We start from the raw sequence: 26,333 nt of genomic DNA on the forward strand, positions 1-26,333 counted from the left end.
AAAACTGTCTAAAATGTGTTTGTGTGAGGTTGCTAAGCTAAAGTCAGCTGAAAATACCAAGAATAGGTTACGTTATTTTTTGACATTAAAGGGGAATAAACACTATTTGACATAAATAACAGTACATTTATGTAAATGGAAACATGTGCGGTACCTTGTAGGCTCAGTTGCTACTTCGTCCTCCAGTCATTGCTTCCACACGTCCTCTTCACCTCTTCATGAGTTCAGTCTCACTGTCGACCTCCCGTTGTGTTTCGTCCTGTCCTCTTCTGTCCTTTATTGTCTCCTCTGTGAACCCAGCATCAAAATACCAACCTCATGTTTTCTGTAAATTTTGGAGGAGAAAGAGAGGGGGAAGGGAGACAGAGAGTCACACAGAGAGAGAGAGACATTAGCCTACTCTGCCTTTAGCCCTGAGGATTAAAGGTCATCCCATTAGCTACTGTCCAATCTGGGTACGGTCTGAGGTCGGGGATGCGTGTGTGTGTGTGTGTGAGTGATGAGTGGGCGAGTGGCTTATGAGTATTTTGATTGTGATCAGGTCGGCAGTCAGGGCGGATGCAGCACATGTGGGAGCAGGTATTTTTAAAGCTGCGGCTTTTTTAGGGAGTTAAACACGAGGTCGTTTAAGGCTCCGACACAAAGATCAACTTATCTGCTCAATAGGAGGGAAACTTCCTTTGTGATAAATACATAAACAGGGAAAAGTGAGGGTAGATAGGCCAAGGGACACACACACAGATTGTGGGATAAATCTTTTTTGTCAACAAACAACTGAGACAAATAACAGACACTTTCTTTTACATTGTGATTTGATATTTATAGCAAAAATATTCATTTTCTGTAGAAATGTTGCCAGACATTAGTAGAAGTATGTACAGTGACATTTTTATTATTACGTATGTACTTAAATATGCAAATAAATAAACAAAGAATAAAATGTAAAAAGATAATAGACAAAAATAAACCATGACGAAGGGGAAATAAGATTAAAAAAGAAGATTAATTGAAGAAAAATAACCGTTTTAACTGTCACAGCTTTACTCACAGATGGCTGCAGTTATTGTTGCGAGGAGGAAATGTTGGTAGAACCAATGACCTAAGGCAAAAGAAAGGATTGATGTTTTCTGCTGAGTCGACATTTTTGGAATGGATTAATCAAAAATAAGCAATTTTTTTTGATCTGTCCATCTTCTTCTGACCTTGCCTGCTGTTCTTTTTATTTTTTCCCCAAGCAATTGCTTTCTCAAAAACTGTATTTTTGTTTTTCTCCTGCTTACATTCACATTTGTTTGCTGTAATTCAAAAATATGTTTATTCTCCTATTCCACTATCTCCTTCAATTTTTAATTTTTAATTTTTTTGCGATCTACTTGTGTGCGCACCCAGCTTAGTGCTTTTTACTTGTCAATTTACTAAATCTGTTTCACTGTGTTTTACTATGAAAAAATGTACTCATGTCTTTCTTTTATTTTGTCTCTCAAACAAGACAAACTAATATTGCACTGGTGAAACAGTTTCTCTTGGACCTCTGTATCCCTCTTCTGGTAGGTAAAGCTAATCCAGCCCTGCAGATAACATCCTGACATGGTGGGAATATTCCATCTGTGAACAAGTCCAGTAAAAAAAAGACAGCAAAGTCAGAGTTGTAGCTTTAAAAAAAAAAAGAAAAAGAAAGAAAGCCTAGTCTGAAATGAAGACTGTGAATAAAAGAAGCTGATTTTCCTCCTCCATGGCCGGTGAGTGGAATAATGTAGAATCTGTTGCACATTTACATTGTTCATACTTAGGGTTTTTTTTTTCCTGTTTGCTTGCTAAGACCAGGTGTCACTGCTGGCTGCTGGTCTGTCAGTAGCTCTGCTGTTGCTGGTGCTGCTGGTGTTACTGGTGTGTTTTCTGCGGAGCAGGAAGAAAGTGCAGAGTCAGTACCAGGAGCTGTTCTCCATGGTTCCCACAGTACCAGCAGGTCCTGCTCCGGTGATCCTGGTGGGTCAGGGATCCTGGCCCATGTTAGTATCATCATGGTACACCATCATTATGGTGTTGAATTATGTCTCAATGGCAGAGGTGACAAGTAACAAAGTACAAAGACTTCATTACTGAACTTGAGTAGTTTACTTGAGTATTTATTTTTTGAAAGTGTCTATTTGTACGGTTGCCATATGGACAACCCCCGGTGCTATTGGTAGGGTTACTGAAGTACAAGTACGTAGCGTCTTAGGGTTAGGTTTAATCTTAGTCACGTAACCTAAACTGGCCAAATAATAGCGCTGTGTACGGGTAGAATGTCTGTATATTGATGCGGCAACCATACGGATAGCGACTGCCTTATGTTTTTGGCGAGTTTATACTTTTTACTTTTTTAAACAAATATTTGTACTTTCTACTCCTTACATTTAAAAATGAGCTTGTTTACTTTTAAGACCTTCTAAGATGACGCCACATTGTAAAAAGATGCAACATTTTGGTAGTTTTTTTCTGTTAGGCAGGTCCCTTAATTTTATGGTTAACATTTTCAAGTTTTTAAAAAATGTTAAAGTCTGGGTTTTATTGAGCATTTGCATTTTTTTTTTTTTTTGACACGTTTTATTTGCAAATGTTATCTATAATGAGCGCTAAATTATAAAGGGTAACAGATTTAACTTGTTTCCATGAACAAGTTCTTAAATAAAATAAAAAGATATGGAATCTGCTGGTTTAAAAACCCTGTCTTATTATTGAAGGAACGTTTGTTTTAATTTTTTACTTAAGTACATTTAGTAGCCTATACTTTTTTACTTTTACTGAAGTAAGGGAGCAACTTCCGTACTTTTAATTTTACCAGAGTCATTTTTTATACAAATATCTATACTTTTACTTGAGTACTGAAGACTAGTACTTTTGCCACCTCTGCTCAATGGACCCAAACTCTAAACTCCCGACATTAATGATAAGAAATGTTCATTTCTCTCAGGTTATAAAAACTTTTTTATCTGTCGTCTTTTCTAAATGAAGCCTGTTATATTTTCTGCTCTCTGTTAAAGCCCCAGTGAGATCCCGTTTGTTTTACCTCCTCGTGCAGGAAGAGAGGAAGAGAAAGGAGAAGAAGAAGAGTTGAGACTGGAGGTTCAGGGAGACATTCTCACTCATCGAGGATCTCTATCAGTGAGGAGTGAGTAGTTGATGATTTTATCAGCGCTAATCACAACTAGGAGCCATATGAACAACACGATGATGAATTATATATTGTTTATTGATGCTCATTGATGCTTGTGGAAACTGAGGCGACTGCAATGCCCCTAAACAAATGCCTTTTTTCTTTCAAAGCAAAACAGCCAAAACCCTTTTTCCCCTCTGCTCTTAAACTAAGTGGAATATACTATATTCAATCAATCCACAATACTTAAAATTGTGGATTGATAATAAAACAAAAATAAGGCAATAAGTTAATAGTGCCAACACTGCTCTAACTGATGGCTCTCCTCTATGTCTGTCCTGTTGGAGCAGGTCTGTACCCTGTGGGGACGGTCCTGGCGGGTCTGTACCCGGTGCCTCCTCTAAATGAGGTTGTGGCTCCTCCCCCCGGCATGGCAACCCGCCTCTGCTTTTCCGTAGAGTACCGACCCAGCAGCGAGCAGCTCGCTGTCTCCCTGCTTCGCCTTGGCAACCTGCCTCCACGTTTCCATGGCAACGTCACACTAGTGGAGCTCCGGCTTCTCCCTGATGACCGACGCCCACGGCAGGTGAAAGCCAGGGGAACCGGACCAGACCCGGAGTTTAACGACTGCTGCGTTTTCCAGGTGAGGAAGGTATAGATAGAGGGTTTTCAGCTACGTCATGTTCTGGGCAGTAACCCGGATGAGCAGCCATATTGGAGGCACTGGGAGGTAAACACTGCGATGGATAAATGTCCGAAACCACAGAAAAGCTCCTCAAAATGCGTTATAGAGGCAAAGGCATACAGGGAAAGACTTGGTACGTAGGAAACGGAATAATATTTGGAAAAGTTACGGTTTATTGGTGGTGCAGATCCAGACGAGTTGTCTCTCTCATCTTGGATCAATGATGACCCGGAGAGTCTTCCATCTATTGCGTATCCTGATATGGTTGTTTTTTTTTCTTCATTTTTTATGTATTATGTTAAAATCTATGTTCATTTCATCGTTACTTATGATTGTAGAGGGGGAGAGGGAGGGATATGAGGGAAAAATGCACGTTTATATCTGTATATCTTTTTGGCAACTGTAAAATAAAGAATAAAAAAAAAATATGAGAAGAAAAAAGTGTCTCTGGGGTCGCCAAAGGTTTGCGATAAAAAAATGGGGTCACGACCCAAAAATAGTTGGGAACCACTGCTTTAAGGCAATCAGTTTCTTGTAAATAGTATATTACATATGTTTTGAAATTTACTCAAGAGCATAATATGTTGTTTCAAACATATTTCCCTAATATTCTTCTACTGTATATTCCCTGTATTTCACAGAATCAGTTATTGAGGTCATATAAATGTGTGTTTGTACATAGGTGTCTGCCGCGTGTGTGTCCCAGAGCACACTGAGCGTGTGTGTGCTGAGTGTAAGTCTGGATGGTAAACGACACGCTGTGGGCCTGGTGCTGTTTCCCATGGAGGGTGAACTGGCTCACGGAGGCAGAGTGCTCTGGAAAGACCTGGAGACAGAAGAAGAAAGTCAGGTGCTCATCATCACACGCGTGCACTCACACATCTCTGAAGGCCTGAAGTACAAAGTCAATTATCTGAACTCAATTAAAATTTAACTACGGTTACGACAGCAACAGATTTGTAAATTATAATAACAACACTCACATCGATCTGACCCATGTCCCAGAGTTCAGATCTGGGTGACGTGATGATCTCTCTCAGCTACAGCCCCTCCCTGCAGAGACTCTCGGTGGGAGTTCTGAGAGCTCGAGGTCTACAGCTGATCACTGAAACAGGTCTGAAGTGTTCACACGTCTGCATTAGAGTCTAACTACTGTCTGATAGGACACTATCCGTCTGTCCATGTCCCGTTGCAGGTGTGTGCGTCCAGGTGAGCTTACGGATCCACACTCAGGTGATGAAGGTCAAACGCAGCTGTGTGGTGAACGCAGTGAAGGATGTTCACTTTAACCACAGGATGACCTTCAAACTACGACCCCAGCACCTAGACGAGGCGTGTCTGAGGTTTGAGCTCCAGCAGCCTCACGTCATTGCCTCAGGTGACATCCAAGGTTCATTACAACAGACCACATGTGGCCCTCAGTTTATTTTTTTACGGCCCTCAAAGCAAATCTGCCAAAATTGTAATTCAAGAAGTTGGAAGGATTATGAAGCCCAAGATAATACACAAAATAACTCCCCAAAACACACAAATCAACAGCAAAATGCACAAAGTACACACACAAAAATTAAAAAAATACACAAAATTACTCCTAAAACATAAAATGACAAACAATGACAGACACAAAAACCGCTTAATCAAACAAAATGACCACAAAAACACACAAAATGACAACACATTACAGAATAGCTCCAAAGACACACAAACTATTAACAAAATTACACAAAATGACAGGAAAATACAGATAACAACAAAAATACAGAAATTAACCCCAAAAATGCACAAATTGATAACAAAAATGCAGAAAATGACAGGAAGATACACAAAATTACAACAAGAACACAAAACAACAAGAACACATTATGGAGTAGCTCCAAAGACACACGAATAGTTGAAATAATTACACAAAATGACAGGAATCTACAGAAAACAACAACAACAAAAAAAAAAAATACAGAAAGTGATCCCAAAAAACCAAAACCTTTTCCCCCCTGTATTAATGCTCTGATTGGTCATTATTCTTTTTTGTACTTCAGTTTTTTTGCAGTTTGGTCAATTGAGCAGTGTGAGAAAGCAACAGGAAGTTAACAAAGGGTTAGCTACAGTTTCAGAATAAAAACAAAGGGAAAATCAAGAAAAAAAAACATTATTGTGGCCTCGGGTTTGGAGTCCTTGTGTTTTAACTGAATTGTTCATTTAAAATGATATTTGAAATAAAGAGAAAAAAAAGAAAGAAATCAATTACTGGCTCTGCCTTTTATAGTCTCTCTTTGTTTTATACTAATGGTGGAACATTTTTTGTGTGTTTTTGCTCAGTTATTGTCTGAATTTGTGTTCCCAGAGCCTCCGATCCAGCTTGGTGAGCTCCTTCTGGGCCCCTTCATGTATGCCAGGGGCCCTCAGCTGCAGCACTGGATGGATATGGTCAACCCCACACAGCGGCCGGTCAAACTGTGGCACAAACTCAGCAGGAACGCTTAAAAACACATGTAAAATAAAAGTAGACTGGGAGGGTATAGCACCTTTAAATGTGTCCGAAAATGTCCCGATCAAAAATAACAACTGATGTGATATTGTACGTCCTGTTGAAGGTGGAAAGTGAAGAAATAAAAAATAAACTATAGACAGATGTTTCATGTTTAGAACTGTTGTGACCAATGTTTGTGACTTTTATTTACGCTTAAAATGGGTTTTTAAGTGAAAACATGCAGCAACAAGTGCATTGACTTTTCTCCTTACCATTAAAAATCAAACATAAATTTAAGAACCAGCCAAAATATATATTAATAATAAGAGCTGGAAATTTTTCTTTCCTTTTTTCACTAAAAGCCAAAGAAACTCACCGTAAAATGACGAATGATTTCCATCCTTGCAACAATTTTAGATAAAGAAAATAAGTAAGACAGAAATAGATAGAAACACTTATTTAGTTGTTTCTTTGTTGTTATTTCATGGGATACATTTCAAACCTGGATATCTTGAAAATAAATGTAATTATTATTATGGTAGATTATAATAATTCATTTTATTTAATAGCACCTTTCAGGCCACACAAGGAGACTTTACAATAAAAATAGAGTAAAAACAGTGCAATGCATTATAAATTCACCAAAACGACCATTACATTTGGATGTGGAAGATGGTTATGGTGTATAACTGTGTGTATGATGACCAAGCATTTATTACACTGTTGCAATTGTTTATTTATTTAATCAGTTTTTATTATTATTATTATTATTATTATTATTATTATATTATTATTATTATAGCACTATTTTCTCTGATTTTAGAGTTTTGTACAGAGAAAGCTTTACCCATATTCACCGCAGGGGGCGCTTCTTTTCGTTTTGTCTCCAAACTGAGCTGCTATATGGACCAACGAGCAAAAGCATCAGGAAGTTCTTTACCACAACATGAGCAGAGAGAAGAAAATGCTCTTGTAGTGTTTTTTTTTTAAAAAAAAAAATCCAAATAAAGCTTCTAATCCGTGTATATCACTATGAGGATAAACGAGAACACGTTGTTGGAAGGACACAAAGTCGCACTGGTTCCTTACAATGAAAACCACGTGACAAGGTAACACAACTTTTAGTACTTTTGCTGACATTTTCTTTCGTATGTGATTTATTGCCCTTTCTAATGCACACAATCCTATATATTTTAAGTACGTGATTATTGTTGTTTTCTAATTTCAGTGATTCATTTTAAAATTTTAACAATGTCATTATTTACCCTATTTCCAATTATTTTATTTACACTGTTTTTAATTAGTTAATCTAGTTTTGAGGTCTTTGAATTACAATATTTTATTTTATTTTATTTTTGAAAGAAAGTATACTGTTGTTGGAGGTCATTGAGTTGCAGGGTTGTGAAGTGTTATTGGGTGAGTTGTTGGGGGGAATTATAATTGTAATCGTGTAATTGATAATGAATTACAATATATGTTATATTATATATTATTATGATTTTATTTTATAATTAGAATTATGATGTATTTATGTAATGTTGCAATTTAAGTTAGTTCAGATAAATGTCTTTGTATTTGTTATAGAAAATGTTTAATAACAATCTTTTACAATTTAATTAAATGGGAAACTTTAAATCGAGGGCTATACTCAATATTAAAACATGTAAAACCTATATTTTCCTGGCTAAGGAAACCTAACAAGATAACCAAGAGGTGCAAAACAAATTAGATGATAGTCTTATAGTATTATTTATTTTAGTGTATTTTACAGCTGATTTAAGACATGGGTCAAAACACAAGATGAAGTTGAGAACATGATTGTAATTGACTCTCAGGGGATAAATAATAATGTAATTTCAAATGAAATTGGAAAAAATGCGGTCACCGTAATCATAATTGAGTTGTAAATGAACATTGATAATTGAAGATGTAATTAAAAACTATAATCAACCCCAACCCTGACGTGGTGGTTGCAGGTATCACGAGTGGATGAAGTCTCCAGAGCTGCAGCAGCTGACCGCCTCTGAGCCGCTGACCCTGGAGCAGGAGTACGACATGCAGAGGAGCTGGAGGGACGACCACGACAGTAAGAATCTATCTTCTGCAGGTTATACATCTACAGACTTATCACAACGGCGTGGAATCCCATTCTAGTTTCAGCTTTTAGCTTGTAATATGAGCTGTTGATGGAACACATACTGTGATAATAATAGTTGTTTTTTTTGTTGGTTTTTTTTTTACTCCAGAGTGCACGTTCATCATCTTGGACAAGCAGCGATGGGCAGATCCCCGAGTGCAGGAGGAGCAGTGCATGGTGGGAGATGTCAACATCTTTCTGACTGACCCTTTAGAGCCTTCTTTGGCTGAGCTGGAGATTATGATAGCAGGTCACATGCTCTCAATGTGTTCAACCTTAAACTGGATTAAAAATTCCATAGTTCATATTTTGATGTTGGTAGTTTTTTCTCCGATGCTGAAATGGTGTCTTTATCAGAGCCAGATTATCAAGGGAAAGGCTTCGGGAAGGAGGCGACGCGGATGATGATGTGCTACGGTGAGCAACTGAAAGAGCGTCAGATTATTTATTGCAACTATCTTTAATGTGTAGCTACTGTGTACATTTTAGGACATCCTCAGGTGTCAGAGTCATTTTTCAGATCAAACGGACTCATGACTCAGCAAAACCTTCGTCAGATAAAACGGCCTCACTTGTCAAACTAAACGCCAACAAATGAAACAACCTCGGGCTTCAAAATAAAAGTCATCTGTCTCGACGGCCTCAGTTCATAAAACACGACATGGCGTAGTAAGTTGAAAAGCCGTTCTTTCCTTTAATATTTTCAACGTATTGTTTGTTTTAAGCTGCATTGAGACTTTCTGTGTAGAAATTCTGTCGCGACAGCATCTGGTTTCAGATGTAATCTTTGTTCCCATTAGCTTAGCCCTTTAGCTTAGCCCGCAGATCCCTCTCTTAGCAGCTCAGCTTGAAGCGGTCCTCCCATATCACCCAATTTTGTCTGAAAGTAAATGTTTTTAGTGTGTATCCCGTACCGATATTATGGAGCCAATGTCTGGATAATTCAATTCAATTCAACTTTATTTATATAGCGCAAAATACAACAAAGTCATCTCAAAGCACTGAACAAAATATAACTCTGACATAGTGTCGTTATTTAGTTAGAGACGCCAAACAATTGTTTCTGTGGGGTTTTTCTTTTGTTGTTATTGCAATTATTGACTCTACACTCCGCTATTGTTCATAAATTGTAGACCAATGACTCACTGTTGCTTAGCAACAGCTATCAGGAATTAACAAAAGTGCGTCATATCCTGTGCAAAATGGCAACTGTCCATAGTTTATAGGTATGAAATTGTTCTAAGAACTCCTTTTAATGTGTTTTTTTAATTAAAAAGCTGCACATATTTTGTTTATTGATAATACATTGAACACATTTTTTGTGATATCCATTTTCACTACAGGTACCCTTTAATAAACACAGAGTTAAATTAAACATTTCTGTATCTTATCCTTTCAAAATAAATAGAAAACTAGGCAAGACCTGTATCTGGATTTGTTGACAAGTTTGTTCTTTTTACTAATTAAACTGAAAGTAATAATGCAGGAAAAACAACCGTTTAGTTTGATGACTTTTATTTTGAAGCCTGAGGCCATTTGGTTTGACAAATTAGTCCGTTTGGTTTGATAAATGACAGAGGGTTTCGTGATAATTGACTCCATGACCTGAGGGTGTCCTAAATTGTGCAGCTCCCTATAAATAGATATGAAGGCGTTTTTTAAAATTTGAAACCTTAGTTAACCTCTCAGTCTGTGTGAAGCTGGAGTTTGTGTCGTTGAGATCGAAGTGTTTTTGTCTCAACAGGAATCACCAAACTTCACATCAGGAAGTTTCAAGCTAAAATAGGGCTGGACAACGAGGTCAGCATCGCCATGTTTAAGAAGCTCGGTTTCCAGGAGGTGATGATGATGATGATGTTTCATTAACATGTTAAAGTGAACTTAACTAATGTGGCTGTGTGTCATCAGGTGTCTGTGTGTAAGGTGTTTAAAGAAGTGACCCTAGAGATGATGGTGGATGAGTCCATTCAGGCAGAGCTGCTGGATGACTCGGGCTACGTGATGGACATGGATTACAGACAGGCACGAGCAGCAGACGCCACGAAACGACACGGAGCAAACGCTCCATAAACTTCTTCGTGCAGCATCATGTCGTCTCCAGAATTCACTAAAACCTTCACCACTACCATTTGCTGCACTGCAACGAGGAAACATGCAGAACTGTGGCTCTCCAGGACCAGGATTTCCCACCTCAGTGATTTATGAAACAATAGCGAGCAGACACAAGAACCCATTTTAGCATCTTTTCATCCTGTCCAAACTATTAGAAGCCTCCTTATACACCTTTTCGCGGTGACATCATCATCCAGGACATTTGCCTTAGCGACGCCCGCCGCCGTTTTAAGAGGGGTAAACTTTTGCTTGACAACCGCTATTTACACTATTTACTGTGTACAACACAAAGGTTTTACTCAATGTTGTACGAATATTTCAGCAGATTAGAGCCAAAGGCCAAGCACCAACATGATGGGAAGTTACATATGGTTTGTTTGGAATCGTGTCCATAACAAGCACCTCAAGGTTCATGGAAAAACGACCCAACATGGCCAGATCTCCACTGGCCTGCTATTTAAGAGTAGCTCATTAACAGCCCTGGCGTCCACACAATGGAGAAGATGAGGACTTACAAAAGCTTGGATGCATATATTTTCTTAAAGGTAGGCTTATGTATATGTTTTTGTGTCTATATAGGCCTGTGTCATCATGATAATCGGCTCGTTACGCGATGTGGCTATGCTAGGCTAGCGCTGCTAATAATATAATAATAATAAGCCTAAATTAAAACATAAATGGTATATGAAGCGCATTTGTTTATTTAATATACTTACAGTTCATATACAAGTCAACGCATTAGATAATTACTGTTAATTTCACATTGCTTGTCTTCAAGTTATACATTTACATTTTCATTCATTACATATTTTAGTTTAATTTCTCACGCTCACTCATGTGGTTCTCTGGCATTGACAAACCCAGCATGAAAGCCCTCTAGTTAGGCCTAGCCCTAGCTAGCTAACTAGCCATAAACATCTCAGTCATTACTGAATAGATTACGATTTCTGTCATAAAATCAGTCAGGAAGAAATTAGATCCCAAAATACACAACCTGCCATTAACAAAATTTCTACTGCAAACATACAACCACTTTGATTTTGATTTTAGTTCCGTTGTCATTCGTTCGTCTCAGTGCTTGGATCCATAATTTCCATTTCTGGCTTTTTCTGTCGGTATTCTGTAAAATGTTCTCTTTTCCTTCAGCCAGGTGTGGTTATGACATCCAAATACTATGCAGGATTTGGGCATTCTACGATAAAAATCAGCCAGACTGCAAGATCTCCACCGTGTTGTCAGTGGTAAATAGCGGTTGTCAGGCAAATGCACAACCCTCTTAAAATGGCGGGGCACGTTGCTAAGTGAAGTGCTGACATCACGTGAAAAGGTGCATTAGCAACAAAGATGAGCTACAATATGTTCAAGATTAAGGTCAACTGCCAGTTTTCTTCAAAGGCATCTGCTGATCGCTTTGACATGTCCACCGAAAAAGACTGGCAGTTGACCGTTGAAACATGTCAAAGTAAAGTTCCTCAAAAAAAGTTGTCTAAATTAATAAAACCTTAACATATTATTCAAAAATAAGGCAAAAAGAACTTGCTGGAATTATTTTGGGAAGTCAATGACATCCCTTTGTTCTTCTGTCCGATGTCTTTTCTGTAAATAAACAATGTTTATTCTTCTCTTCCATTATCACCTTTAATTTAATGGCTTCCAATTTTATTTTGCACACGCAGTCACTCTGCTCTTTCATGTTCTCAAAGTAAAATACTAACACGTCAATAACCTTCCTTTAAATAAGATGGTCTATAGGACTTTGACCGTTTTTTTCAGTTTTTTTTTAATGTAACTGCAGGAATTTGGGAAATTTTTACAAGAGAAAAATACCTCCCAGTCTTTCCACCATCAAATCAAGCCAGTGGATCATTGATCACAGTGCATTGCTGTTTAATGATGCTGACCAGGTTTAAAGACAGACAAAGCTTTGCAGCAAAGACTGAATAGGAGCTTGAATTAGCACGTCCCAAACAAGTCAGGGTTACATTTTTGTTACCGCAGATGAAAGCACAAAAAACAACTTTAAACACAAACGCATAAAAGGACTTCGGAAAAGAAACATGATCTGGTCTGAGAAATTCAATCATGAGTTTAAAATAAGCAGCATGTGTGAATTTACCAGGAAATTAAAATGACTTGTAAAGTAAACTCGTAGACAGTGGCAATGTTAATTTATCTTCCAAATATAGATTTTGTTAATGGTCTTTGGCATTTGATGGGAGTATAATCAGGTGATGGGTGCTGGTGTGTATAGTGATGCTTTCAGAGCGTTACATTAGAGCTCCATGTGGCAGCAGCAGGACGCACAGGGCCAGCTGATGTTGAATCTCAGACAGTCTGCAAACACAGAGTACAAACGCCACCACAATTCCATAGGAATTTAAGATGATTTCAGCCCCTCCCCTTTTTTTTTTTTTTTTTTGTCCATTCATACATTGATCAGCACCGAGGGGATGCACAGCAGCCCGTTTCAATCTCAGTACATTAAAATAATCCCAGGACTGAGCGCAGAGGGTTGCTGGTTCAGTTCTTGGACGCTTGCGTAGTTTCCAGCAGCTCTTTAGCGGCCGACATCAGGTTCTGAGCCAGCTCTCTGACCACGCCCTCCTGCGTTCTGGCCCAGGTCAGACCCTCGTCCACGGCGGCGCTGATAGGGACGCACACGGCTTCCTTCTGCAGGTGGCTCAGCCGGCAGGCGGCGGCCACTCCAACCAATCCCAGCAGCAGGAGGAGGAGGAGCTTAAAGAATAAGCCAATGAGGGAACGCTGAGGTTTGGGCGTCGACTCCCCCACAAGCTTTTTTTCTGCAGCAAAAGACAAAACATTAGCGAGACGTTTCCTAATAATTCCAGCAAGTTAATTTTGTCTTCTTTTTTTAAATAATATGTTAAGGCAGGGGTGTCAAACTCATTTTAGTTCAAGGGCCAAATACAGACCAGTTGGATCGCAAGTGGGCCACAGGTTATAGGCGGGAAAATGAACAATTTCAACATTATTGTGCCCAAGTTTACACTTCTATTTATAAATTAGACAAAGTATAGAAGGCATCAACAATATCATGATTTTTTTTGACCAATTTTTATTTAGTTAGGGGATATTTTGTGAAATAATTTGAGAAAATTTGCAGGATTTTGGAAAAACATACAATTTAAAATTCAATTGTTTGGTAGATCACAATGATTGAGGTTTTCTGTCGTTTTCACTTTCTCCTGAGGGCTGAATCAGATGCTCTGAACGGCCACTCGTGTGTTAAGGCTTCATTTATTCAGACAACCTTTTTCAGAAAATGTACTTAAATGAAACATTGAGACGTTTCCTACTGTCCTGTGATCATTGATAATTAATCCCACCTGCTGCCTGTCCGTTCTTCTTCTTCTTCTTCTCCTCGTTCTTCTTCTTCTGCTGCTCCTGCGCCGCTAACGCAGCCATCTGAGCGTTGTACTCCTTCCTCCTCTTCTCTTTCCCCTCTGCCTTCTCACGCTTACGTTGCTCCTTCTCCCGGGCCTCCCTCTCCCTCTGCTTGGCCTCTTTCTTCCTCTCCAGCTCTGAGTCCACAATCAGAAACAAAAACATTACATTTATATGGAATAAATAATCCAAACTAACATGAACATGAGTAACAAAGAGAAGCACTCTGACCTTTAACCTTTGAGAGGCGTTTCTCTCGTGCCCGATCCACCTCCTCCTGAATGACTCTCATGTGCTGCAGAACCTGAGGAGACATCAGATGTGATCAGATGTTTTGATCATCCTCATCGTTGAGTCCTCTCTGATTGGTCAATCTTCCTCCGTTACCTTGGTAGCACATTGTTTGCACTGTTTCTCATCCAGACAGTCGCCAGCTGCCTTGGCCAGATCGGCCTCTAGTGGGTTGTCCTTCAGATCCAACCACTTCAGACTCTGAAAACACGCATGCATGCAGGTGTGATTATTAATTATTATTGATTACATTTTTGATTATTTTTAATATTAAAAAAATAAATGAAACAAATTAAAATATATATATTTTTTAACTTATTTATCTTCCATGTGAAATCAGTCAGTTGTTTAATTATTTGACTTCTCTTGAGTTACACCACACATTAATGTCAATACTCTATAGTCAAATAAAATTAGGAGGACTCAACTGTTTGTATCCCGATTTGAAAAATGTAAATAATTGATCTTTGGAAATTTAAGAATCAATTAATATTCGTCAATAATAACAATGCGATTAATCTATCGCTTTTTTCACAACAACTAATAATTATACACTTTTAAAAAATGAGCTTTTATCATTTATGCGCACAAAATAGTAAAAAAAATAATTTAAGGTACCCAGTACTCACATAGGACAAGTTACATTATCATAACTGAATGTTTTTTTAATGGAAAAAAAATCCAAAATTAAGAGTCACTGCCACTGCAAAATAGTAAATGTATTGCTTTATTTGTGTATTTATTTTGCAAGAACATGCACAATTAAATTTAAAAAAAAAAAACAATGACACCTTTTGTTTAAAGCATGCATAGGTATTAATACTCTGCGTTCATTAATTTCCTTTAAAAATACACTTTTTGCAAAGGCAAATTCTTGCAACCCACTTTGTCACAAGCTGTGAACCACTGATCTAGTGAAAAATAGGCCAGAAGTGGTTATAATATTATGGCTGATCTGCGCAAATCAACCACATTCAAGCGGTGACATCACTCGACTTACCCTGAGCTGAGAGAAACTGGCTGGCAGGATGGTCAGCTTGTTGTTATACAAGTCCAAATGTTGCAGGTTGACTAGGTTCCCAAGGTCATCTGGCAAACAGGTCAGCTGGTTTTTACTCAGATCCACCTTCATCAGGTGAGTCAGGTTACAGAACTCGAGCTGTTGGAGAAGATGAAGAGACGTCAGTCATTTCATTCCTGTGATTTAAATGATAGTTTGCCTTTTTGTGAGACTATTTTCTCGATAAAAGATGTAAAACCTCACATGTACTGTACATAATTCTAGTTTTAGAGGAATAGTCCGCATTCAAATGATCACATCTGGCTGTTGTTCACACTGTGGCCAATAGGTGGTGCAATCTATGTACTTTATTACATTTCAAGGTTTTTCAACAAACCTAAATTGAGAAGTTTGAGGTTCAGTTCTTTGTTTAATTAAAAAAGTTTCACAATTCTGCTCAGATGTGTTTAGATCATGGTTTGCTGACATGTTCCGAGGCTTCTCTGTGGACCAGGGTTAGATTATCTTCCTTTACCCTTAGGATTCACTCAGCATGTTTTCACAGGACATTTTCTCTGACAACCAAAAAAAAAAAACACAGCTGCGTACTACACGAAAAAGGAAAATACTCACAGGAATGGAGATTATGTTGTTGCAGGACAAATCCAACACAGTTGCCTTTGTGAACGAAGCCTGTTAAAGTAAAAAATAAAGATTTAATGAGCGATACACACAAAATAAACACAGTTTAAATAAATTAGATCAAGGATGGGCAACTTTGAATGTCATAATTTAGAATAAGGAGCAATCTGAGTGATAATAAAGGCTTTTGTCATTGTTATCTTTTTAATGAGGTTCTGTTTTTAGTCATTTAATGTATTTTTCATTTCATTTTATGAATTTATTTTGTTGATTTGAGTGTTTTCTGAGTAATTTTCTGTATTTTAGTTTTAGTTTTTATATTTTTTGTCATTTGAGCAATTTTGTTGACATTTTGCGTGTCTTTGGAGTCATTTTCTGTATTTTAGTATTTGTTTTCATATTTTTCTGAGTAATTTTGTTGACATCTTGCATGTCTTTGGAGTCAATTTGTCTATTTTGGGAATTTATTTTGTTGTTATTGTGTGATCTTCTGCTGACATTTTGGATGTTAATTTGTATATTATGTAATGTTAGGCTTCTTATTCACCGAATTACAACTTTAGCAGGAGACAGGCTCATTAAAACTTCCAAAAAAAAGTATAGAAAATGTAACTTAAAAGTAAATAAAAGAGTATTTTATAAGTTATTAGTGTCAGTCTACTAATGGACTAAGTATCTGCCGCTAGGCTAATCCTCCTTCAAAATAAAATACAAGAGCACATTTGCCTCACAGAAAGAAGACCCTGAGTTTAAACCCTGGTGTGTGGAGTTTGCATGTTCTCCCAGTCTTACCAGCTCTCTGACAGGAACTTCGGTGAGGTTGCTCAGACTCAGGTCCATCTCGTTTCCATTGATTTTATCCTTCAGATTCAATACTTTGCTGTTTTTACTCATCCTGAATTCTATTTAAAAAAAAAACAAAAAAAACAAAGCCCAGACTATTAATTGAGACCATAGAAAAACACTACTGCTTCAATAACAAGTACTTTCGAGCAGGAAAACCCCCAGATAACTTCATATTTCAGGATTATCATCTTACCTTGTTGCACACGGCACGAGTTTGACTTTAAAAATAAAAGATTTAAGGCCAAAAATGAGAAACTCTCCAGGTAAATGAGGAAATAGTGCGTAGAAAAAGCTGACAAATGTTGAACTGGTCCCGATTTTTTTGGCACCACTGACTGAATGAAAATCCACGTCACTGTTGTGCGGCAGCGTGTGTACGATAAACTTCACAGCGCCCCCAGTGGAGCGGAGGAAGTCGTGCAATATAAAATAAAATAAAATTTAGAGCCATTTTTAGTGTTTTTTGTTGTTTGTTGTTGTTTTGTGTGCTCTTGTTCATGTTTTGTGTGTTTTTGGAGTCATTTTGCGCATTTTTCATTTGTATGTCATTTGTTTCCCTTTCATTTTTGTATGTTCTTGTTTTGTTTGGCATCTTATTGTGATTTTGTGTGTTTTAATGCCATGATGTGTGTTGTTTTGGAGGCTTTTTAGTGTTTTTTTGTTTTGTTTGTGTGTGTGTGTGTGTGTGTGTGTGTGTGTGTGTGTGTGTGTGTGTGTGTGTGTGTGTGTGTGTGTGTGTGTGTGTGTGTGTGTGTGTGTGTGTGTGGTCATTTTGTGAAATGTAAATACAATTTAGCTAAATTAAATTAAATTTGATTTTTTTAAAATTTTTCATTAATTAAATTGTGTTGTTTTAATGGCTAAACATTTTATTCATACTTATTATCGGGTTCAGTGAATACTTCAAGTCTCTGATATTGGTCAGACAAAATAACAAACATGCCACCAAATTTAATAAAGAAATCAAAATGTCCTTGTTTTTTTTAAGTTGTCACTGCATTGTATGTTCCTTTTTCAGTTCTGTCTGTATTGAGGTTATAGGCGAATGTGAATGTTCACTTCTTCAGAAAGTGCCAGACTGTGTTATGGTGCCTTTGTGCCCTGATTTAAAATGTATATGTATTGTGTAAATATGGATTATTATTCATGATTTCTTTTTTAACATACTATAATTAAATGTCAAATAGCTCTTATTTACCCATAATAAAATATATTCAGGTCATCTTTCTCAAAGCCTACAGAACAAATTCAGAACATCTGATTTCAACCTAATCTAAACCTAACAATAACACAAGCAAGTATGTAAATGATTAGACAAATCAGATATAAATAACTAGGACACTCAGATTAAAAAAAGAGATTTTGACCAAAATGCACAAAATCTAAATCATTAACAAATTAATAACAATTCAATTTTAAATAATGAACTTAATACACAGTTAAACAACTCATACACATATACCTAATAAATCAAATAAAGCAGACACAATAGACCCCCAAATGATAAGTCATAATAATGACTAAATCAATAATCCTGAACATAATTTGTACTGCTTTATATCAGCAGTAAAATGTCATATTTAACTAACTATAATAACTGATCGTTTGATTTGTAAATGTAAAACATCTTCCAATTAAAATAATATTGTTAGATTTAAACTTTTGACCCTGATTATCACAAATGTCCTGGTATAATAACAAAAGAAGGCACATGTCCCAGCCATGTGCGAGCCAAGGGAGGATAAACACCAGATAATAAAATAGAATAAAAATGCTGTGAAAATTATGTTCAACAATTGTTACAGCATGATATGATAATAAATAAATCATAAAAAGATTTAAAAAAAAAACAAACAAAAAAAACATGTTAACTTCCGGTTAGCTCTCTTTAATTACAGGGAAGAAGACGCACTTCCGGTACAGTAGTAAAAATGGCTTCTGTGGCGAAAGATGGCGATGACTTAGCTATTGAATTAAATTATGCTGGTAAAGTACAGGAGCGACTCCAGAAGCGACACGAGGCCAGGTTAGAAGACGTTGAACGCCGTAAAGAGGCTAAAGAGAGTAGCAGTGTCGCTGAGGAAAAAGCTGAGTATTTCTCCAGCACTTTCTACGGGGAGCGGGCGTGTATCGAACAGCTACTGTCAGAATGCTCCGGGACGGACCGGGCCGAGGCGACCCGAAGGTTGGAGGAAGCCACGAACAAAGTCCAACAGTTACAGAAGTTTCTGAACGACAGCTTGTTGTTTCTAACGCAGTATGATGTGAGAGAAGCCCAGGCTGCTCTACAACAACTACAGAACTCTCTGTCAGAAACCAGGGAGGCGTGTCTGCCTCAGAAGACGTTTTCTTTCAGAACCAGAACCAAAGCTACAGAAAAATCCCAGAAAACAGAGCTTGGATCATCTAACACACCTGAAGCTGAGTCAGGTAACAACAAGGTAGATAATGATAATGCGTCTGCACCACCAGCTCCTGAACAGTGTGGAATCTCCAACCTCAGCAACGAATTTGTGACCAAGACCTCAGAGGAGATCAGCAAACAGCACGTGCAGCTGACCCACCTGACCAACTGCAAGGTTCGCCTGTTTGGTTCCCCGAGCACACTGCACCTGAAACACATAGAGGACTGTGAGATCCTGTGTGGACCCGTGGCCAGCTCAGTCTTCATAGATCACTGCACAAACAGCACCCTGGCCATTCCTTGTCAGCAGCTGCGGACCCACAACACCACCAACACTCAGGTGTATGTGCACGTCACTAGCAGGGCCATCATAGAGGACTGCAGTGGGGTGGGCTTTGCCCCGTTCACCTGGTCCTACCCTCGCCTGGAAGAGGACTTTAGTCTGTCTGGCCTGGATAGGGACAGAAACAACTGGGACAAGGTGGATGACTTTAACTGGCTTGATACTGGGACGCCATCCCCAAACTGGACAGTCATTCCAGAGGGAGAAAGGAAGAACAACTGGGATCCCTAAAGGTGGAATTTTTTTTTTTTAGTTATTTGCACACAAATCACATCAAAAACAAACCTGGTGTATTAACAAATGGTTAATTTATTACTTTTTCTTTTTGAGAGAACACTGTTCATACATCGTGCGTGCGTGTGTACACGTGTGTTCAACAAATCTAACAATAGACCACAACACTATTCCAGTTTTCTCATGACATCAAAAAAAGAAAACATGAGACAAATACATAAAATCAAAAAAACAAACAAAATAGATATCCACTAAAGAGCAATCAGAAAGCAAAGCGACAAATATCGTTTTTGGATTAAACATTACTTAGTCAAATTTCCTAAAACTCAGTCAATTATGAACGATTCAAATTTCACCAATGATGGTATATGGGGATTTTTTAAACTGATCCAGAATCAGTATACTGGTCCGGATCCCCTTCCAAATTTAATGGTATCTTCAATGGCGTAAAGCCTAACTTTGATTACATTTTTTGTCAAAAATCCTTTAAGTACTTTTGACGCAATCCTGCTCACAGTCAAACAGATAAACTCTGTTGAAAATATTTCCTCCTTGGCAGAAGTGATGACTTATAAGTAAATAAGCAAGCAATGATTACACATGAGAAAGTGACTGTCACCAGCTGATATACATGCTGACTAAAAACAGGCTGACAGCTGTGACATAGAAGATAAAAAACACTTTGTTGATCATTTTGGACTTTTTGCCCCAGTAGCTGACTTTCTTCTCCTCCTTCAGCCTGTTCAGGAGAACGGTCAGAGTCTTCATCAGCTCCTTCATCACCTCCTCTGAGAGCCTCTGTGAGTCCGGCAGCCCATGATGTGACAGATACCTGCAGCTATGCTGGAAAGGAAACTGGAGTCATTAAGAATTAAGTAAAAAAAAAAAAAAAAAAAACCCCAACCTTCAACTGTTTTGTCAGAGATCCTCCTGCAGATCGATCACAGATACACGCACAACGACACCATTTGTGTTTTTCTGAGAAAAGGTACATGAAAAACACATTAGTAGTAGGACTGCTCGTTTGACGAAAAAATGGCTATGCTTTGATTGCATATTATTTAAGAAATATTGAATAGAAATAAAATAATAGAAATAAAAAAAAAAACAGTAAAAATATTTGTATTTAATATACTTTTTTTAAGTATAATATTCAGTCTGCACCAATACAAATTGTATTATTTAACACAGTGGCAAGGGTCATCAAACTTTCTGAAACTGGGAGCTATTTCATAGGTACTGTATAGTCTTCCTGAATACTACAGTTTCACGTTAATTGGAGGGTAAGAAGCAGTTAGCAGTAACTTAAAAAGGTAGAAAATGTTGAGGTTTTAACATTAAACACTTTATTTCTCCCAATTAACGCAATACATTTTATTGAAAATCCACCTTACGTTTGAAAAAATATACTTTATGTACATTGTATTATATAAAACATATCACTGACCATACACCAGATCTGCAAAAAAGAAAAAAATAAGATGGTTAATTTAATACAAAAACTTTATTAGCAGTATTTAACTCTACCAGGTACTAACTACTGTACATCCAAGTCTGGCCTCCATCTGATTCTTTTTTTTTTTTCATCTGATTCATTAATGCAAAAAATTCAAAAAGAGAAAAACTATTGTTTTTTCTCGACAAATGGATCACACATGCCAAGGTTGTCTTCCTCGTCCTCATCCTCACTCAGGCGGCACTCGCTGCTTGTGTCCGTGTTCTGGTCCTGAGACGTTGAGTCTTTTTCCAGAAGGTACATCACAACAATGGTCTCCAGCAGACTGAGCAGCATCAGAGAGAATACTCCAATGTAGTAGATTGCTGAAAGACAGTGAATGAACTCCTTGTACACAAATAAGTCATTTTAATTTGAATGTATCAGACTGACAAGTGTCCATTCGCTGTCAGAAATGAAAGGTCAGGTTAATTACCAATGAGTGGGACCCTGTTGGACGTTGAAGGCAGGATGTCATTGAGAATGAGTTGCATCACAGTGACAGCGAGCATCACAGTGACTTTAAAACTCAGCTTTTCACCCCCAGTGTCTGAGATCAGGAAGGAGGCCAGGTCCAGGCACAGGAAGAACAGCACCGGCAACAGGAAGTTAATGATGTAGAGAACAGACCGTCTCTTCATTTTAATCTGTGAAAGTATATCAGATGGTATAAGTGTTTTATTTGGATTACAACAGATGGATGAAACCGAGAAAAAAAAACCCGGCCTATTCCAAATTATGTAAAAGTTCTCTGATCACTCACATGGAAGTAATGGATTACAACTAAGTGCTCATGTTACTGTAATTGAGTTGCATTAGGTATTTTTTGAGTATATTTTAAATCAGTAATTTAACTTGTATTTAAGTACGTTTTAAAAAAAAGTAAAGTCATTCATTACATTTCTAAGCCTAACCGTTACTGAGTAAATTATTATTTTTTGGTGATTGGTGAAGCACATTGAACATAATCCATAAATGCTTGCACTGTTTTACAGTTCAATAAATGTATCTATACTTAGAACCTGATCATTTTTACTTTGAATTTGATGTATTTTTATTTAAAAAAATTGTGCATTTGTACAAACCTTTTAATTTATACAGATGCCTTAGTGGAAAATAAATTAAGTTCAAGATTTTGTTTCTTACTTTTTAAGTTTATACATGAGATATTAACTGTAAGCAAAGGGATCCGTGGCAAGATTTATTACCAAAAATAAACGTGGGGGGTGAAAATAACTCGTGAGTTTTACTTTGAGTACTATTTAATTGAGCTACTTTTTACTTGTACTTTAGTATTTTACTTATTACTTACTTGCACTTGAACTTGAGTACAATTATAATCAAGTAACAGTACTTCTACTTATATATCAGTGCTCTTTACACCTCTGCTCACAGTGTAAATGATTTTATCTTGTTTGGTTATTTCGTCCACTTCGCTCCTGACCGTCATGCTCATGAACAACCACTCGTATTGAGTCCGCATCGCCTCCTGTGTCCACTGGTTGAGCTCCACAGAAACTGGTTTGTTTACCAGTTGTATTTCTGAAACTGAGAGACCAGATGGAATAAAAGCAGAGTGGGATTAAAATGTCAATAAAAGCTGACTTTCTAGTGCTATAGTGCAAGTAGAAATGCAGGGAAACATCAAGTCTCACCAGGATGAACTACAGATTTAAAAGTGATGCTGCACGTCTGAACATCAAAGGGGAATTTATAGATGTGCATCCGGCAGGTGCTCACCAGGACCTGGTCATTCTTCACTTTGACCAAACCATCAGAGTCGATGTTGAGATGAGGACTCTGAGGAGCACTGTCCTTCTCTATCCTGTTAAAACACACACAAACACACAACTATCTTTAAAACTGTTTGTAATACAGTGACACCTTATACTGCTATGCTATTAGTAGGCTACATAATGTAATGATGTGATATGCTAATGTCCTATTGTTGCTAAGCCTAAAAGCTAATACAATAAAATCAAGATGCTAATATTTGGGCTAGTTCTTACAAAAGAAAGTTAAAAAGCTAATGTCTGCAGTGTTATATAGGTTTTTTTTTTTTTTTTTTTTGCAATGCTAATGCTAATTCTAGTTCCAATACTGCCAGAATGTCAATATTAGCCTATTATAATATTGTTGCTAAAGCTAATACAAATGCTAATACAGTAATATCAAAATGCTAATATTTGGGCTAGTTCTTACAAAATAAAGTTAAAAGGCTAATGTCTGCAGTATTATAAAAGATTTTTTTTTTTGCTATGCTAATGCTAATTCTAGTTCCAATAATGCCAGAATGTCAATATTAGCTTAATATAATATTGTTGCGAAAGCTAATACCAATGCTAATACAGTAAAATCAAGATGCTAATATTTGGGTTAGTTCTTACAAAAGCAAGTTAAAAGGCTAATGTCTGCAGTATTATAAAAGGTTTTTTTTTTTTTGCTATGCTAATGCTATTTCTAGTTCCAATAATGCCAGAATGTCAATATTAGCTTAATATAATATTGTTGCTAAAGCTAATACCAATGCGAACACAGTAAAATCAAGATGCTAAATTGGGCTTGTAAGATATGCTAATGATTATAATATCTTTCTCGCCCAAATTAGCATCTTGATTTTAGCATAGCAAAAAGTTTTCGTGTTTAAATGCAAAAGTTTCATAATACTGCAGACATAGGCCTTGTAACTTTCCTTTGTAATAACATCTTGATTTTACTGTGTTAGCATTGGTAGCCTATTAGCTCTAGCATCAATATTACTATTACATTAGCCAAATGTAATGTTGTTGCTAAAGCTAATACCAATGCTAATAGAGTAAAATCAAGAGATGCTAATTTGGGCTAGTTCTTAAAATTACAAGGCTAATGTCTGCAGCATTAATAAAGTTTTGCATTTAAAGATGGATACGAAAAGCTGTCCCAAGAGTCAATATGTAGCCTAATGTGTTATTGCTAACACGGTGATAAAAATGCTTGTAAAGTTGACATGAAGATTATTGGTGAACAAAACCAAAGACCAAATTAATGTTAATGGTATATTTTGCAATATTAGCTTAGCCTACTTACCAATTAAAGACAATAACAAATTAATAGCCTACTGGTTACCATTATTAAATATTCAGAAATGCATAACACCATTATGCTTCATTATACACCAGTATTGCTAACAGGAATAGACTACTGATGGTTATGCTAATGAAGAAGAATGGGCCACTGTCATGTATAGGTATGATGATGATTTGTCAATCTAAGTGCACGGATGTGTACACGTACATCTCAATAATGGTGAGATCTGGTTTCCACAGCACATCAGCGGGAAGAGTCACATGGTTTATACCACAAAACTCATTTGGGTCCCAGGAAATATAATCATTCATCCAGCTCTGCAAATGAAATCAAGCAGAGAAAAACTGTACGGACATATACAGGAAAACTACTCATTTGTAACATGTAACATTAATCCAAGAAATAGATTTGGATAGGAAAAATACAAAAAAGGTATCATTGTAACGACACGTATGACAAATACTCACTAAGGAGATCCAAACATAAGGAACAAATGTCTGGTCAATCTCTTTCTGTAAACAAGAAAAACACCTAAGAATTTTATGTAACATCTTAAGCACAATGATGAGCGAAATATTGTAAAATGTAAAGATTAAAATTGTTTTAACATTAGCCTTTTTGAATAATACCACAAGTCTTAGTTTAATAAGTTTTGACCTATTAGTTTCATGAGTATTGAATAACTTATGGATGAAGCTACTATCCAAAATATTAATCCAAAGGATTAAACCCCCAACCAATGATTAACATGTCTTTCAAAATAAAAGTCTGTAAAGTAATCCAACAAAGGCCAACCCATTTTGCCATACATGTTGGGAATTTCTCTTCAAAGGTATATCTGCTGACTCCGTCACTAGTATTCAAAGACTTGGTCGTAATTTATATTCGATATGCCTCATCAAGGTTAACTTAAACTCATGCATTACACGTAATTCATCAAACACATTCGTCGGAGAACCTACCACATCCAGGATGGCGTAAAGCGCAAGTTCCAGGTACACCACAGTGGGCTTTGTGTGGTTTTTAACGGGCCGGGTCATTGAGAACAGCTCATTCGCTCTGGTCAAGTCCAGATAGTTTAAAACATCCTGATAACTACAAAATGTCCCCATTGAGTCAGCATCTGTTTTTAAAAAGACAGAAATCCATCAACTTGTCATGTTTGCAAAGATAAAGAACTATAATCTTAGTTTTGGTGAGTTTGTGAGGCTTACCTCTTAGGATGAGCAGAAGGAAGAAACCAACGAGCATCGTGGGCAAAATGAAAGAGCGTCCAAGGTTACGATTGCCATGCGGGCTAAATAAACGTGTGTTTCTTTAGAAAAATCACACTGTGGTGAGGAAACATCTCTCTCTTGAAAGTAGGCAGGGCAAACCTAATCACCAACCCATGATTACCGTTGGAAATCATGTTAGTCAGAAAGAAGATGAAACAGAGGAAGCCACTAATGTTCCTCTGAGACACATAAAGGGACGCAGTCTGAATGGTTTCCAAAAGTGGATAACAGGCCTTTTATTCTGTTACGAAGTAGGATAAACACAGACATTGTAGCAAAAGACATGATTAAAAATGTATCTGTAATCCATATTTTGTTGAAGTGCAAACAGTAATCTAATCACCTGGAATAAATACCACTCATGCTTGTGAGAACATGTAAACTCCATTAGATCCAACAGTGCCTGTTGCCTACTCATCATGTTTACAACATAAACCATGTTTTATGTATTGGCAAGAAACAAAAGACGCACACATTCATAAAAACAACTTAAAAGTACTTTTCTGAAAATGTTTTATTACTTAAAATACAACTGATGAAGAGATGATATTATAGTGATTCAGAGAAAGAACACTTTATCCAGAGATTTGGCCATTACCATTAATACCAGCCCGTGAAGAAAGGTAGCGTCAACGGTTACTTCCTGACTGAATCTCTAAGATTATATCTGATCTTTCTGCTCTTAAATGCCCCAAAAATCAAAAGTAACTTTTATAAACTGTGACCACTTTGTGTTTTGGTGTATTGTTCCTTCTACTCAGTAAACTGAGAGTATTTGGCTCGGTTAAAAAAA

At 37.1% G+C, this 26,333-nt stretch overlaps 5 protein-coding genes across 6 annotated transcripts; 3 read left to right on the plus strand and 2 right to left on the minus strand.

The window, feature by feature from the left end:
• Positions 1-1,732: 1,732 nt before the first annotated feature.
• On the plus strand, positions 1,733-6,302 carry syt15 (synaptotagmin XV). Its single transcript, XM_028476845.1, has 8 exons — positions 1,733-1,739; positions 1,820-2,009; positions 3,024-3,151; positions 3,487-3,779; positions 4,504-4,671; positions 4,827-4,935; positions 5,017-5,199; positions 6,163-6,302. Exons 1-8 carry the CDS (start codon positions 1,733-1,735, stop codon positions 6,300-6,302), a joined length of 1,218 nt encoding a protein of 405 aa, XP_028332646.1.
• A 918-nt stretch (positions 6,303-7,220) lies between these two features.
• On the plus strand, positions 7,221-12,227 carry nat9 (N-acetyltransferase 9). 2 transcript variants are annotated; one of them, XM_028477055.1, is made up of 6 exons: positions 7,221-7,397; positions 8,265-8,374; positions 8,535-8,675; positions 8,783-8,842; positions 10,170-10,225; positions 10,334-12,227. In XM_028477055.1, exons 1-6 carry the CDS (start codon positions 7,321-7,323, stop codon positions 10,493-10,495), a joined length of 606 nt encoding a protein of 201 aa, XP_028332856.1. In that variant the 5' UTR covers positions 7,221-7,320; the 3' UTR covers positions 10,496-12,227. The 2 variants fall into 2 exon arrangements, with proteins under 2 accessions (XP_028332856.1, XP_028332855.1); XM_028477054.1 differs by having other exon boundaries at positions 10,170-10,264; positions 10,334-12,225.
• lrrc59 (leucine rich repeat containing 59) lies at positions 11,311-17,066 on the minus strand. Its single transcript, XM_028477053.1, has 8 exons — positions 16,915-17,066; positions 16,668-16,777; positions 15,867-15,926; positions 15,234-15,392; positions 14,330-14,434; positions 14,174-14,246; positions 13,885-14,079; positions 11,311-13,338 (listed from the first exon to the last, which is right to left on the minus strand). Exons 2-8 carry the CDS (start codon positions 16,767-16,769, stop codon positions 13,058-13,060), a joined length of 975 nt encoding a protein of 324 aa, XP_028332854.1. The 5' UTR covers positions 16,770-16,777; positions 16,915-17,066; the 3' UTR covers positions 11,311-13,057.
• A 1,565-nt stretch (positions 17,067-18,631) lies between these two features.
• On the plus strand, positions 18,632-20,606 carry LOC114481855 (tubulin-specific chaperone C-like). The gene is made up of 2 exons (XM_028476914.1): positions 18,632-19,701; positions 20,441-20,606. The coding sequence occupies exon 1, from the start codon at positions 18,653-18,655 to the stop codon at positions 19,697-19,699; it is 1,047 nt and encodes a 348-aa protein (XP_028332715.1). The 5' UTR covers positions 18,632-18,652; the 3' UTR covers positions 19,700-19,701; positions 20,441-20,606.
• LOC114481808 (5-hydroxytryptamine receptor 3C-like) lies at positions 20,011-25,732 on the minus strand. Its single transcript, XM_028476846.1, has 11 exons — positions 25,478-25,732; positions 25,226-25,386; positions 24,731-24,775; positions 24,471-24,580; positions 22,853-23,022; positions 22,591-22,745; positions 21,634-21,844; positions 21,328-21,523; positions 20,943-20,961; positions 20,607-20,741; positions 20,011-20,545 (listed from the first exon to the last, which is right to left on the minus strand). Exons 1-11 carry the CDS (start codon positions 25,512-25,514, stop codon positions 20,318-20,320), a joined length of 1,467 nt encoding a protein of 488 aa, XP_028332647.1. The 5' UTR covers positions 25,515-25,732; the 3' UTR covers positions 20,011-20,317.
• Between the last annotated feature and the right edge of the window lie 601 nt (positions 25,733-26,333).

This window comes from Gouania willdenowi, chromosome 19 (assembly GCF_900634775.1).
Source record: "Gouania willdenowi chromosome 19, fGouWil2.1, whole genome shotgun sequence".
Taxonomy (NCBI): Eukaryota; Metazoa; Chordata; class Actinopteri; order Blenniiformes; family Gobiesocidae; genus Gouania; species Gouania willdenowi.

What these genes read in the sequence shown, in the direction of transcription:
- syt15 (XM_028476845.1), top strand. An exon ending in GGTCAGGGATCCTGGCCCAT is followed by an intron (nt 2,010 to 3,023) that starts GTTAGTATCATC and finishes TCTCTGTTAAAG; the next exon opens with CCCCAGTGAGATCCCGTTTG. An exon ending in AGGATCTCTATCAGTGAGGA is followed by an intron (nt 3,152 to 3,486) that starts GTGAGTAGTTGA and finishes CTGTTGGAGCAG; the next exon opens with GTCTGTACCCTGTGGGGACG.
- nat9 (XM_028477054.1), top strand. Translation starts at nt 7,321, where the DNA reads ATGAGGATAAACGAGAACACGTTGTTGGAAGGACACAAAGTCGCACTG. An exon ending in AATGAAAACCACGTGACAAG is followed by an intron (nt 7,398 to 8,264) that starts GTAACACAACTT and finishes TGGTGGTTGCAG; the next exon opens with GTATCACGAGTGGATGAAGT. An exon ending in GCGGATGATGATGTGCTACG is followed by an intron (nt 8,843 to 10,169) that starts GTGAGCAACTGA and finishes TTGTCTCAACAG; the next exon opens with GAATCACCAAACTTCACATC.
- lrrc59 (XM_028477053.1), bottom strand. Translation starts at nt 16,769, where the DNA reads ATGAGTAAAAACAGCAAAGTATTGAATCTGAAGGATAAAATCAATGGA. An exon ending in ACAACATAATCTCCATTCCT is followed by an intron (nt 15,393 to 15,866) that starts GTGAGTATTTTC and finishes CTTCTCCAACAG; the next exon opens with CTCGAGTTCTGTAACCTGAC. An exon ending in CCAGTTTCTCTCAGCTCAGG is followed by an intron (nt 14,435 to 15,233) that starts GTAAGTCGAGTG and finishes GCGTGTTTTCAG; the next exon opens with AGTCTGAAGTGGTTGGATCT.
- LOC114481855 (XM_028476914.1), top strand. Translation starts at nt 18,653, where the DNA reads ATGGCTTCTGTGGCGAAAGATGGCGATGACTTAGCTATTGAATTAAAT.
- LOC114481808 (XM_028476846.1), bottom strand. Translation starts at nt 25,514, where the DNA reads ATGCTCGTTGGTTTCTTCCTTCTGCTCATCCTAAGAG. An exon ending in GATCTCACCATTATTGAGAT is followed by an intron (nt 23,023 to 24,470) that starts GTACGTGTACAC and finishes GTGTTTTAACAG; the next exon opens with GATAGAGAAGGACAGTGCTC. An exon ending in CTCTGACAAAACAGTTGAAG is followed by an intron (nt 20,546 to 20,606) that starts GTTGGGGTTTTT and finishes TTTCCTTTCCAG; the next exon opens with CATAGCTGCAGGTATCTGTC.